The 15,087-nt window shown below is 43.8% G+C and overlaps 1 protein-coding gene across 2 annotated transcripts in view; it reads left to right on the plus strand.

Annotated features, from left to right (window-relative positions):
* Positions 1 to 15,087, plus strand: part of KLHDC8A (kelch domain containing 8A) — a 35,992-nt gene that overhangs the window by 6,975 nt on the left and 13,930 nt on the right. For both annotated transcript variants that reach the window (XM_063297510.1, XM_063297511.1), the window contains 2 exons: positions 181 to 595; positions 2,850 to 3,014. In XM_063297510.1, the coding sequence (XP_063153580.1) occupies positions 202 to 595; positions 2,850 to 3,014 (559 nt within the window). In that variant the 5' untranslated portion in view covers positions 181 to 201. The remainder of the gene's footprint in view (positions 1 to 180; positions 596 to 2,849; positions 3,015 to 15,087) is intronic.

Below are 15,087 nucleotides of genomic sequence, written 5' to 3' on the forward strand. Positions count from 1 at the left end.
TGGTCCAGTGTATTTGACAGCCCTAGGCTAGAGATGGTAGAAAATTCACCCCTGAGCTTAGCTGCCGGATGGAGAAATGCATCCTTGAAATTCTCAAGCCACTTGAAGTCTGCATTTTTGAACCACTTTCCTATGTTTGAACAATTTGGTTTGCTGTATCTCTGTTATGTTTTGCTGCAGTATACATGGATTACTAAGCAGATGTTTCCTGTCCCTGTGATGGAAGTGCCAAGCATCAAGGACTTTCAGTGGAAAACTCTAGCACCTTTGCCCAGTCCGAGAGTCTATTCTTCCCTGGTAGAGGCTGGTGGACAGGTGTTTGCCATCGGGGGCTGTAATGACAATGGTGTTCCAATGGACTGCTTTGAAGTGTACTCCCCAGAAGCAAACCAATGGAATTCTCTGCCCCCAATGCCTACAGCCAGGGCTGGGGTAGCAGTAGCTACACTGGGCAAGAGGATAATGGTGATTGGAGGTGTGGGAGCCCACCAGATGCCTTTGAAGATTGTGGAGATGTACAACATAGATGAGGGCAAGTGGAAGAAAAGAAACTCTTTGAGAGAAGCCTCGATGGGCATCTCTGTGACAGTAAAAGGCAAGAAACTTTTTTTTAAATTAAAGTATCTGGTGGAAATAACATTGGCTTTAAGGGCAGTACCCTGTCCTTGGGTATATTTCTGTTTATAATTGGTGGAATGAATGGATTTTTTTCATATTCAGAGGCCTAGTCTAGTCAGCAAGAAGTTATTAATCCATTTCTTTTATATAGTTAGTATTTCCTGATTTTGAGCCTTTCACCTGAATTGTTGGAATCACTCACCAAACTCTGGCTGAGTTTATGTGGTTTTCAACCATCTGGCCTAGAACCCTCTGTAAAGTCTGTCTTGTAACTGGAATGTGGCTTGACCTTTTCTTCTTCTTTTTTAAACACACACACAGCTAGGCACATTCTGTATTCCTGCCAAATATGGAAGAAGTTGTTTATTCTGTTTTGTTTGCTGAAGTTTTTATAGCTCTCAAAAGACAGATAAATCGGTGCTTTCTAGAGCATGTGACAGACTGAAGACTTTTACGAAGCGTGGGGCTAAGATCATTCAGTAGGAATTTATAAAGGGAGTTGAATGTGTGCAATCAAGCATCAACCTTTTTCCCTTTCAGCCCTCACATCACCATCTCCTTGCAATACCCCACCATCAGCCCATTTTGTTTTTAACCTGGAAGTTATGGTGACAACATTTTGTAGTCTCTCCTTCCTTGCTGGTTGGACAGGCTGTGGCCTGCTCGTGCATGGTTTAAAATTCAAATTATTCTTTGGAGCTTTGTGTTTTTTCTAAGGAGCAAAGGTAGGCTAAAGAAAGGCATTTTGCCCCTTACCCCCACCTCATGGAGAAAACAGATTCAATTTTGGACCATTCCAGAGATGTTTATGACTTCCTATTCTGACAGACTTAGGTTTTGACTATAGGACATTTTAATTTAAAGCCTATGTCCCTCCTTTCTAGGATGGGACTCTCATTGCATGTCTAGCCCCAAAAGCATCATCTGACCTGTTCAGCTTTCTGCCACTCTCACATTTCACACTTGGGGAAATACTTTAAAGTGGCCTGTAACAAAAGCCTTGACTAGACCACCAGGATTCCTGCCTTGCTTGGGGTTGTTAGAAGCCCTGAAGGATAAGCTTGAGATCTGTGGCCCACAGTAAAGTCTAACAGTAGCTTTTCATGGCTGCAACATTCATTTTAATTTTTAAAGCCATATTTAGTTTGTGTCTTGTTTGGACCAATCTAAATGTGATGCCATTCATGCAATTGTCAGTTTGCTGAATGAGTGTATGTGAATATTAAAATGTGAATAGCAGGTACAGTGAGGATTGGGATCCTGATGACTTTAATCATCATGGGACTTTAATCTTTGTCTCCGTTCTGGTCCTCATCCAGATGGGTATAGGGTGTGTGTGTATCTATTGCTTGTACTGAAAAGAAATGGTGCTTTGCTGGCATTGTTCTTTTGCACTAGGATTGTTATTATATGAACCAACCCACATTTCAAAGACCGTGTTTTCGTCAGAACTACCGTAATTGGCAGCAATCCAAAAATGGCCCTTTTCAGTGGTATTGTGAGAGAATGCCCTCCACATAGAAATTTTCCCTCGCTTTTCTCTTCAACTTTTAAATTAAGCTTTCTTTCCCCCTTTTTAACTTGAACATTAATTATTTTGCTTCAGTTTTTTTAATAACTACTTATTAAAAGGTACTGCTACTTTTCGTATTGCTTATGTTTACTGTGTTTTTTATTGCTGATTTAATTTTTAAAGCTGTTCTGACTGCTTTTAAAATATAGGCATGATAAAATGATAAAAAACTGAAGACCTGGTTTTGCCAGCACACCTGGAGCAGGAAGGGGAATAATCATTCTTGGGGATGGCTGGCGCCCTAGAATGGCCCCTTTATATTCACAGACTGGTGTAGAATCTTCTGCCATCTGGATTTTATTGCATTTTATATTTTTATCTTTTATTTATCTTTATTGTATTATTTGTAGTTTGTATTGAATTTTAAAATTTATTTCTATTGTAAACCACCCAGAGTCGCTCCTTAGGGGGGAGATGGGCAGTGATAAAATTTGACAAATAAATAAATAAATAAGAACAATGAATGTGTTTCCATTTGGGGATTATTTTGATTTTACATGTAAGTGCATGGATTACAGCTCAGATGTATTTCTGCCTGCAAACCTTGCACTTAAATCTCCACATACACAGTGGGTCATACTCTTCCTGGGCTGCTGAAAATCTAACACCAATATCATGGTTGGGATTTTGCCTCCTTTTCTCTTCCTGTTTTTTTCAGACTACCGAATCTACGCAGCTGGTGGAATGGGAGCAGATTTACGTCCTCACAATTATATGCAACATTATGATATGCTTAAGGACATTTGGGTGTCCTTGGCAACCATGCCTACACCCAGGTATGCTGCCACCTCCTTTCTGCGGGGCACCAAGATCTATGTTCTGGGTAAGAATACACCTCAAGTGTCTTTTCCATCTGACTGTTAGCCTTGCCCTAATTTTCTCCACATACATAATTCAGGAAGCTGTTTCTTCTTCCTCAGACAGTTGCTCAAAATATACAATGCTGGAAATGCCCCTTGAATAAAAATGTCTGAGCAGTAACTAGTCAGGTTTTCTGCAGAAGTCTGTGGGCTGCATCTGTCCTTCATGGTGGAAGGAAATAACATTTTCATGAATGTCCGTTTCTCCATGCAATATTTTGAGATTAAGGGGCAGGCACTCACAGATAGGCTCTTGGAAAACAATACTGAAATGCCATCCCAATATCACCAGTCAGAAATAGGATAAGAAACATCTTCCCCAGCTGCCTAAGGCATGTGGTATTGGAAAATCTGTTCTAGAGGAGATGGTGCTGGGAGAAATGTCCGTCTCAGTCTTTGTTTGGCTATTTTTCCTAAATGCTGTCCCAGAAGGCAAACACTTTTTCCTAGGCACAAGGATGAAATGGAAAGAAGAAAAGTAGGTGTAATGATTGCCTATCCTGATATACTCAGACTCACAAGCAGGTACTGAATGATATCTGATTTATTGAAAGAATAGTATGCAAATACAGAGAAAGCTGAGAATGACTAAAAGCGTGCCAAATACAAACTAAAAACCCTCGGCTCCAAACGTAATCCCTCCCCTCGCCCGGCCATAGCAACCACCCCCCTCCCAGGTGCTGGTAACCATTTTCCACACATCCTGGGAAAGCAACCTTGAACACATGAGATAACCCAAACACATTCCAACCCAGCAGCCAACAGATAACAACTCCCCGAAGAGCAATCCTCCTCCCTCCCGAGATCAAACACGTATCAGGCAAATGACATGCGAAACGTTACGATGTACCAGGAACATTGGAACAGTGAACATGACATACTGCCCCCCAAAAAATACTAAGGAGCAGGTTTCATAGGATAAGCAGCGTGAAAACGCCTAACTAGAAGAGGAGAGTGAACATCGTGGGCAGCCACCCACCCACTCAGGGTGGGGGAAATGCTTCCAGCGTATAAGGTACTGTAGGGTATTACGAAGCCTGTGGGAATCAAGGACCTACTTCACCTCAAAATGCTGTTGTCCGTCAATCATAATGGGCGGAGGGGGTGTAGGTTGGAGATGCCAGCGATCGGAGTGGTGAACAGGCTTGAGCAAGCTGCAATGAAAAACAGGATGTAAGCATTTAAGGTTGTGTGGCAAGTCCAATTTGAAAGTAACAGGGTTGATAATTCCAACAATGGGAAAAGGTCCAACAAACTTAGGAGCCAATTTCTTAGAGGGCTGAGGAGATTTAATGAACTTGGTGGAAAGGTAGACCTTATCGCCAACTTTGAAGGCAGGCTGAAGGGCTCGCTTCTTATCAGCATGCAGTTTGTAGGTTGATTGGGCATCTGCCAGCGCTTGTTGAATTACTGGCCAGGAATCGGCCAGGTGTGCAGCCCAGTCGGAAGGAGAAGAAGGCGGTGAAGTGGGTTGAGGCAGGTCAGGAATGGGCACGAAATCCCGGCCAAACACAGTACGGAAGGGGGTGTGTCCTGTGCTCTGATGTACCGCGTTGTTGTAAGCCACTTCAGCGAAAGGCAGGAGATCAACCCAATTGTCCTGCTGATAGCTTACAAAGGCTCTCAAATATTGTTCCAAGGTGGCATTAAGAGCCTCCATAGATCCGTCAGTCTCAGGATGCGACGCAGTGGACAGCTCCTGTTTGGCGCCCAGCAGTTTTAAAAATGCCCGCCAAAACTGGGAAGTAAATTGTGTCCCGCGGTCTGTGATCAAACGGGCGGGGCATCCGTGAATTCTGTACACGTGGACTAGGAAGAGGTGGGCTAACTGCTGAGCCGACGGGATAGAGGCACATGGAATGAAATGGGCTTGTTTAGAAAAGTAGTCTTTCACAACCCAAATCACAGTCTTTCTCTGGCTTGGAGGCAAGTTGACAATAAAATCCATAGAGATTTCCTCCCAAGGACGGGAGGGGCTGGCCACCGGCTGCAGCAGCCCTTGCGGTTTACCGCCCTTCTGTTTTGACATGGCACAGACAGGACAAGAAGCAACATAACTTTTTACATCATGCCTCAATGTGGGCCACCAAAACTGGCGCCGCACCAGGTGTAAGGTTTTTACAAAGCCAAAATGACTAGCCAGTTTGTCATCATGAGACCTGAGTAGGACCTCTCTTCGCAAACTGTCAGGGACATAGAGACAGCTTTGCTTCCATGCAAAGCCTCGGTCAAATGTAACATTGTCTCTATTCGCTTGCAACCAAGTGTCAGATTTCAGTTCGGAGAGAAACTGTTGTTGCAACTGAGAAGGGATTGACAGCCTCCCCCCAGCTGGTGAAACCGAACCTGAGGGCAGCTGCGCGCATGACTGGCTGTGAGTGACAGCCTGCATACTCAACTGAGGGTCTGTCCACAAAGTGCCTACCACGTCAGGTACTGAGGTCGAATCCTGGGGCAGGCGGGAAAGCGCATCAGCCAGGAAGTTCTTCTTACCCGGAATGAACTTCAACTTAAAATTAAAATGGCTGAAGAATTGAGCCCAATGGATTTGTTTAGGGCTGAGCTTACGGGGTGTGCTGAGCGCTTCTAAGTTCTTATGGTCTGTCCAAACCTCAAACGGACATTTGGCCCCCTCTAAAAGGTGGCACCATACCTCCAAAGCTGCTTTGACTGCAAAAGCCTCCTTTTCCCAAACATGCCATTGTCGTTCTGTCTCAGAAAATTTTCGGGAGAGATACGCACAGGGTCTGAGGCAGCCAGCAGCATCTGCCTGCAACAAAAGTGCCCCAATGGAGAAATCAGAGGCATCCACTTGAACCACAAAAGGTTTAGTGGGATCAGCGTGTTGCAGGATAGGCTCAGCCGTGAATAGGCTTTTTAGCTTGTCAAAAGCCACCTGGCATTCAGGTGTCCACTTGAGCAATGCTCCTGGGTTCTTTACCTTGCGTGTGTCCCCCAGACCCTTTGTTCGCAATAAGTCAGTGAGAGGCAATGCAATTTCTGCGAACCCCTGGATGAATTGGCGATAATAGTTGGAAAATCCAAGGAAACTTTGGAGCTGTCTGCAAGTGCATGGGTGCTCCCACTCTAAAATGGCTTGGATCTTTGCAGGGTCCATTTCAATATTCTTGTCAGAAATTCTGTACCCCAAATAATCAAGTTGAGTCTTATGAAATTCACATTTAGACAGTTTAGCATAAAGCTCAGCCTTTCTCAGTTTGCTGAGCACCTGTTTCACCAAACGCTCATGTTCTTCTAGTGTTTCAGTGTAAATTAACACATCATCCAAATAAACCAGTACCCCTTTGAACAAATGCTCATGCAACACTTCATTGATCAATTGCATAAACACCCCAGGTGCCCCTGCCAATCCAAATGGCAAAACCTTGTACTGGAAAGAGCCCAGAGGACAATTGAAAGGAGTTTTCCACTCATCCCCTTCCCGTATGCGTATACGGAAATACGCCTCCCTCAGATCCAGCTTAGAGAAGATTTTCCCCTTGGCCAGATTTGCTAACATGTCTTTTATTATTGGCAAAGGATATTTGTTTAATATCGAAACCGCATTTAATCCATGGTAATCTGTGCAAAGTCTCAATGTCCCATCCTTCTTCGCTCAGAATAAAACAGGTGCACCCACTGGTGAATTAGCTGGTTCGATAAAACCCCTTGCCAAATTTTTGTCCACAAACTCCCTCAGCGCTGCCAGTTCTTTTTGGGTCATGGCATAGATTTTAGGCTTGGGCAGTTGGGCATCTGGGACCAACTCTATGGCACAGTCAGTTTTCCGATGCAGTCGGAGTTGGTCCGCCTCCTTCTCGCCAAACACATCTGCAAAACCCTGGTATTGTTCCGGCAGCCCTTCTAGTGGGGTGGCGGCAAAACGCGGAGTTGCGGCTGCCGCCCTCCGCACTGTGGCCTCTGAGGCATCGTTTCCTTCAGGAGCTTGGTAGAAACCATCCCTAAAAGTCAAAAGTCCTGTGCACCCAATTTATATATGGGTTTTGTTGGACCAACCAAGGGATCCCCAAAATGACCAAAGGACCCCCCACTGGTGCCACTACAAAAGGCAGCCCCTCCCGGTGGCTACCCATTTGCAATGCCACCATGCCCATGGAATGGGTGACTGGCTTTCCCCCCGCCGTAGTCCCATCCAGTTGGGTAAAAATCATGGGCCGTTTTAACGGAAACTTGGGTAGCTCCAAAGCAGCCACCACATCAGGATGCATCAAGCAACGTGAGCACCCTGAATCGATCAACGCCCACACTTCCACCGTTTTTGTGCGGGAGCCCAACTTCACCTTCACTGTCAGTGTGGGGTAGGTGCCACTCACCAAAACATGGTTGCACCCTTCCTCTACCACCTGCCCAGTGGCACCCTTTAAAGCAGGTGGTTGGCATTTCCCGCCAGCTGGAACAGCTCGGGCTCCCCCTCGCCCCCAAAGAAAGGGATGTCCTCAGCCTCGGTCTTAGCCAACGCTGCCTTCATCTTCCTGGGCAAGGAGGGAGATTTCCCTGATGACTTTCCCGGGCACTCCTCGGTCTTTCCTTTCGGGCACGCTGCTGCTCGGTGTCCTTCCTTCCCACATTGGAGGCGTTGCCCCTTTGCAAAACGGCTCTCCTTCTCCTCCTGCCAGGCTGTGCACCCCGTTCTGCCCGTGGTGCCCGGGGACTTTGTCGCTCTCATCATAGCTATTTGCTTAGGACCTGTTTTGCTCTGTGCAAACTTAGCGTGGGCTTGTTCAACGTTCCCCGCCAGCTGGATCCAGTCATATAGGGTAATGGGATCAGCTCTTCCCAACGACCACCTCAGCAACTCGGGTTTTAGTCCATCCTTAAACATTTCTATTAGGGTTGTTTGCGACCGGTCGTCCACCTTTGCAGCTAAGGCTTGGAATTCTAGGGCATAATCTGCAATGGACCTTGATCCTTGGATCAGTTCCCTCAGCACCACCTTGGCTTTCTCTTTAGCCAACGGGTCAGCAAAATGCAATTTGAGTGCCCACAGGAAGTCTTTGAAATCTTCCAGTTCCAGGGCCTCCATCTCAGTTAATTGGACAAACCAATCAGCTGCCCTCCCCTTCAGTTTGGTGGCCACAGCATTTATCTTAGCCCTTTCTGAAGGAAACAACCTCCCAAACTCCTCCATATAGCTTTTGGTGTTGGTCAGGAAAAATGACAGCTTTGCGGGATCCCCATCAAACTTGACAGTGAAATCCCTGTATCTTGCGCCCTGTGGGCTTCTCTTCCTCTCTTTCTGCCCAGCCCTTCTCCTGGACACTGGGGATCTTTCCTCTTGGGGGGGGGGGAATTCGAAACCCTAACTTTGGGATTTCTCTTCCCATCTTTATCTTTCCTCCTTCCTCTGTCTTCAAGACTCCGTGGGGGCGATGGGGACGAACATCTGGGACTGTGAGAAGGTGAGCCCACCCGATGCCTCCTACGATCCTTCTTCCTCACACCAGGGGGGGGGGGGGGAAGGAGATGGGGATGACTGCCTGCAGTGTTGTTCCCTTCCCCCTCTGCCCTGGCCCCACAACGCCGATGACATTTTCACCATCAGTTCTTCCAGGAATTGTATCCTGGCTTCCCATCCTTGTGATCTCTCAGGGATCTCGGAGTCCTCCGACTCTCTCTTGTCAATCCTGACCACATTTGGGGACAGCGGATACCTCTGCTTCCCAGACGTCTTAGACATCCCTGGTAGGGTGCCCTGTTCCTCACCCCACGTCATTGGATCAGCCGGCGGTTCTTCTGCTTTTTTAGCCACTTTAGAACTCACAGTTTTTCCTTTTGCTGTGCTGGAGCTCAAAGCCTCTGACAGGTCCTCCGACTCCGGAGTGGGGGCCTTTTCCCCTTTCTTTACCGTGGAATCCGGTTCCCCCGCACTCGAGTCTTCACTTTCCCCTGAGTAAGGAGTAGGCTCAGTCATCGCTAACTTAATTTCCTCACAGATTACTCTGGAAGGATGTTAACAGTAAAATTTTAGGATTCTCAGCTTTATGTAATGATTGCCTATTCTGATATACTCAGACTCACAAGCAGGTACTGAATGATATCTGATTTATTGAAAGAATAGTATGCAAATACAGAGAAAGCTGAGAATGACTAAAAGCGCGCCAAATACAAACTAAAAACCCTCGGCTCCAAACGTAATCCCTTCCCTCGCCCGGCCATAGCAACCACCCCCCTCCCAGGTGCTGGTAACCGTTTTCCACACATCCTGGGAAAGCAACCTTGAACACATGAGATAACCCAAACACATTCCAACCCAGCAGCCAACAGATAACAACTCCCCGAAGAGGAATCCTCCTCCCTCCTGAGATCAAACACGTATCAGGCAAATGACATGCGAAACGTTACGATGTACCAGGAACATTGGAACAGTGAACATGACAGTAGGTAATTAGATGGGAATTGCCATACTTTACATTCTTACATTTTACTGAGCTTCTACACAAAACTGTCATCCAGTTATTGTCCTCCCCTGATATGAATTTGTATTTTTATCTTTAACTGTAGAAAGTCCAGTCTGAACTGTGTGTCCATAGCTGTAGAGAGCCTTAGCACTGTTCCTCCATTTATATCAATAAGGAATTGGGAACCTTCAGCCTGTGAACCTAATGTTGTCTCCTCCCCGCCTCCCCCAAGACCCAGATTTAGATAGCTAGCAATTATGGAAGGCTCTACTCTCAAAGCTTTTAAAACAGCCAATAACCTCAATGAAGGCTATTTTAAAGCCTCTTTTGCAGCATAGGGAGAGAATTTTTAAGGAAAAGGGGATACTACTGATGAGGTTAACCTTGTTGCACAGTGGTACAAGGCTATGTTAGCCATCCCATTCATAATAGTACCCTCTAAGATAAATATTGTGAGGTTTTAAAAATAGCTTTCACTGACTTCATGAAAGTCTAATTGCAGTGTTTGTGCAAATGTATATGTGAAAGGTTGTTCACATGGAGATAGCTAGATTGAACTGCTGCTTGACTGAACTGAATCTTCTCATTCTCCACCTGAAGCAACTGTCTCATCCATTCATGAAAGCATCTCAACTCAGATCATAGCATCCAATAGTTCAGTATCAGCAGCTGGACATTGTTCATAATGCCTTTAAGGTCTAGGAAGCATTATAACTGGGACTGATGGAACTTAAGAGAAAGCTACATATAGAAATGCAATGCATCTAGACATACGGTAAGTCAATGGTAATTTTACTTGTAGCTGACAAGAGATATGCAACAATTAGTAGTGAGAGGAACCACCCGTCTAGAATCAGTGTACCAAATTCAGTGCTTTACGGGATCTCTGAATGCACAGAGATTCTGAATGTATTCTGCTATTAGGTAGTTTCTCAAATGTAAATTCCAAGGTTTTCTGATGTGTAGGCACTGATCCCTAGAAAAACAAGCAGAAGAGGCAGAGAAGTGACAAAGTAACTTGAATAAAGGAGAATAGCTTCAGAAGCTGGAGGAACAAGGAAGACAATTGAAGTAGATAAGCTTCCCCCTTAGATTCTGATTTCAAAAGTGGCTAGGCCAATTTAGTTCCAACTCTTTCTCTAGGCTCCGAAAGAAACAGAGAAAAGAATGAAATATATGAATAATTTATAGCAGGTAGATGTCATATTAATATTTTTTGTATGCCTCCAAGTTAATCTTGACTCCTGGTGACTGCTTGAACAAGTCCATGCATTTTTCTTGACAATATTTCTAGAAGTGGTTTACGACTGCCTTCTTCCTATGGCTGAGAGAAAGTGACTGGCCCAAGATCGCTCAGCAGGCTTCATGCCTAAGGCAGCACTGAAACTCATGGTCTCCTTGTTCCTAGATCAGTGCCTTTAACTACTACATCAACTGGCTCTCTCAGGTTGTACTAATCTGCAAAAAACCAAACAACTAGTAAATGAGAGCAGAGAGATACTAAGTTCTAACACTTTTCTGCCACATCACCATCAACTGGAGTTTTGCAGCCCCAATATAGTATCCTTTCTAAGCATGGCAAATCCAAGCCCACTGGCATTCAGCATAGTCCTTATGGTTACTATCCTCATCAGATAAGCCTGTAGGAGCCCAATAAAGAGGAACACACAAGAGGGCATTGTTAAATCCGGGACTGGAATTTGGTGGAGAAAATTAGTTAGATTGGCCCTAAAAATATTCCAATATTTTAATTTAATCAGTACCTATATTAAACCAATTGAAAATCATACAATAATATGAAATCTGTGAATTCTTCAGACACTACAATATGGTCAAGGGAAAAAAATAGATGGCTCAAACATCCCCTTTGGGCTTCCTTTTTTCTCTTTGCTCCCTTTTGAATATAATTTATTTGGTTGTTACAATACAAATAAAACTGCTTTTGCCAGCTCCCAATTGACTCTTTAGTTATTACATAACCATATAACTATATAGCAGAGTTTTGTTACAGAAGCAGGGCTGGCTTTAGACTAAGGCTGAGTAGGTACTGGCCTAGGGCGCCAAAGTTTAGGGGGCACCAATGCTGCCCATCCTTCAGAATCATTCTAAAAATGCAAATCCTTGCATCAGTGGGAGGTGGCACCCTCAGTCCATGTGGCCTAGCAGCTCCATATATCCTTGAGCCGGTACTGTACGGAAGCATCCAAGTCCTCTAGATTAAACATAATTAAGCCAATGCAGTTTTTCTAGTATTGGCTAAACAGTATCAAAGTGAATTAGGGATAGATTATAATCAACAGGAGAACCAGTGTGGTGTAGTGGTTAAGGCATTGGAAACCAGGAGACAGTGAGTTCTAGTCCTGCCTTGGGCATGAAGCCAGCTGGGTGACCTTGGGACAGTCACTTTTGCTCAGCCCTAGGAAGAAGGCAATGGCAAACCACTTCCAAAAAACCTTGCCAAGAAAACTGCAGGGACTTGTCCAGGCAGTTTCCAAGAATCGGACACAATTGAATGGATTAAAGTAATAATAATAATAATAATAATAATAATCAGTAGAAAGCCTTGAGGCACCCTGTGGTCTATTTATCTTTAATCATATGAACTTCAGTGCTTGAAACTATGTTTTTTTACAATTTTATTTCCTTTCTAATAATCAAATAATGAATATAGATTACTTTTAATTTAAACAGCTACTAATCGTGACTGGTTTCAGTCATCGTTGATGACATCTGTGGTAGAAAATCTAATGTTCCTTATGTCCACAGGGAGGTAGAAACTATAAAGCCCATTATTGGTCTTGTTTCTGCAGAAATGAGACCATTAAAAAAATAACTGACTTTATATAAGATCAAAATGTCTAGGTTCTTCAGTTCTGCCAATCTCAAGAGAATCTGGAAAGGCTTAACATTTTTTTCACACGGTGTCTAACTGATATAGAGGGTTTGCTACCACGTTTTCAGACTGTGTTCTGCAAACCACCAGTGATCCCCAGTGGTCCTTCAGGTGAGTCCATCACAACTGCCCCTCGTTCACTAGCTAAAGGCTGTCTGCTGCCTCCCTGGGTTCACAAATCAGTCAGGTAGACAGGGCTTGCTCATTGTCTCAGCTACACACACACACACACACACACTGTCCACCACCAATTAGCAACTTTCATGTGGCCGAGTATTTCATGATTACTGTTTCCATCAAGAAATCTCTTGCTGTGGTGCTTGAAGATCAGACATTTTGCTTGCTGGATAGCAGCTAGCTTTATAGAGTGGAAAGAATGCATACTGTAGTAGAGAAACAAATGTGGAAGTTAGGAGTAAAACCTTTGCAATATAATAAGTATAACATAATATAAGCTTTATTTAGGAAATAACATGGTGATAGGAAAGGCTGAGTTACTTTCGTCTGTCTTCAGCTAAAATACTGTAGTGTGCTGTCATCCATTATGGAGTGATAGCAAATCAGGTGAGCTGCACGGGTCAGAGACAATATGGAAAGAAGGCAAAAACTCAGAGATGAAGAAAGTAATAAAAGCCTGAGGATAGCAGTCTAACTAATAGAAGGCATATTAAGTACAGATATGCAAAGCATTTTAGGCAAGGAAAGAAGAGTCCCTCCTTACTATCTCTACATCTATTGCCCTGGGGGTCAATAAGTTTATCAGCAACTTGGTGCACACAAAATTGAATTCCAGCATTGACAGTATTGCTAACAGAGAGCATTAGGAGACTGCAGTATCTCCCCTACACCCAGCATGCTTGCTTTCTACAAAATGGTAAACCAATTCCTGTTAGTACCATTTTCATTTTATAAGATTTTTTTATGTTTACCAAGTTCATTTTTGCTGGTTCAGAAAAATGGGTCCATGGCTGAAAACTGATTCACTGAAGCAGACAAGTCTTGGCTTCTGGAATGATTTGTGTAGCCCCAGAGATTCATGTGGCTCCCACCCTTATATTGCTTCAGAAATGGTTGAAGACCTGGCTGTTCTCCCAGGCCTTTTGGGCAGGGTGATTGTGGAACCCCTTTCTGTTATGGGTGGTTTATAGCTGGTGTCCTACTCTTCTGATCTGTTGTGGGTTTTATTATAGGTATTGATTTTTTTTATTTGTAAGCCACCTGGAGTTGTCAAGGAGTTGGGCAGCCTCAAAATTTGAATGAATGAATGAATAAAAAATACATCAAAAAACTGACACTAATGGACAGATCACATGTGCAGTAACCAACTGTGAATCCACATCTGTTGTGCTAAGTGAAATTGTGATCTTGCACAAGCAACCTACAAAGAGAATAGCAAATGGGGAAATACAACAGTGAATATCAGCGTATGGAATTCCATAGGCCTGGGGATCCATATAACCTTTATCTCCTATGTATTTTATTTTATGAGCCTTTATTAAATGATGCCACTATGTTAAGAATTATTGTCATTATAGGCATGGAATATATAAAATAATTCAAGTAGTAAATAAATATGTAAATGTGGGTTAATTTTATTGACACAAAATTTAGTTTTAAAAGGTCTTTGAAAATGGAAGGAATGGAAACACATACAAAAATGCAGGTATAATCCTTATTCCAGTGTTTCTCAGACTTGGCAATATTAAGATGTGTGGACTTCAACTCCCAGAATTCCCCAGCCAGCATCATAAAGCATCATAAACTTTACATTGTAAAGTTACTGAAGTTGATAAACATTGATCTAGATTGCTGTGGTTTTAGAACACCTCAGAGGGAGTCCCACTTAATGAATAAATTAAATCCATATATTCATTGATATAAGGACATATATACATAGACACATAGATACAATTTGATGGCTAAGGGGAGACATTGACTAAATACTCAAGTCCTGAAGTGTGCCTGATCATCTCCAAGAATGCTGGCTGGGGAATTCTGGGAATTGAAGTCCACACATCTTAAAGTTGCCAAGGTTGAGAAACATTACCTTATTCTATTTGCAATGCTGTTAAAGACAAAAACATGGAAAGAGGGTGCTTATCAAAAAGGGTGGTCCCTGCATTTTTCAAAAATTCATTTAGTGGTTCACAATTGCAAAAAGTTTGAGAAACACTGACCTAAGCCAGTTTGGTGTAGCAGTTAAGGCACCAGGCTAGAAACCAGGAGACTGAGAGTTCTAGTCCCGCCTTAGGCCTGAAAGCCAGCTGAGTGACCTTGAGCCAGTCACTCTCTCAGCCCAACTCACCTCACAGGGTTGTTGTTGTGGGGAAAAGAGGAGGAGGAAGGTATGTTCCCTACCTTGAGTTATTTATAAAAAAAATAATAAAGGCAGGATAAATATTAAATAAATAAATAAGCAAGCAAGCAAGCAATCAACCTCAGTCTAGCTGCCTGAATCAGAGACAGTCTGCCTCCCAAAATCAGTTGCCTGGGAACAGCGACAGGCTTCTAGGTGGCCATTGTAGAAAACAGGTGCCCAGCTACATTGGTCTTAGGTTTGATCCACTGGGACATTTAGGTTTTTTTTATTATTATTATTTGGTACCTATGGCTCCCTGCCTGGGACGCAGTGGCGCTGCGGGTTAAACCGCTGAGCTGCTGAGCTTGCTGATCGGAAGGTTGGCGGTTCAAATCCGTGTGATGGGGTGAGCTCCCGTTGCTAGT

The sequence above is a fragment of the Candoia aspera genome, chromosome 3 (genome assembly GCF_035149785.1).
Source record: "Candoia aspera isolate rCanAsp1 chromosome 3, rCanAsp1.hap2, whole genome shotgun sequence".
NCBI classification, from domain to species: domain Eukaryota; kingdom Metazoa; phylum Chordata; class Lepidosauria; order Squamata; family Boidae; genus Candoia; species Candoia aspera.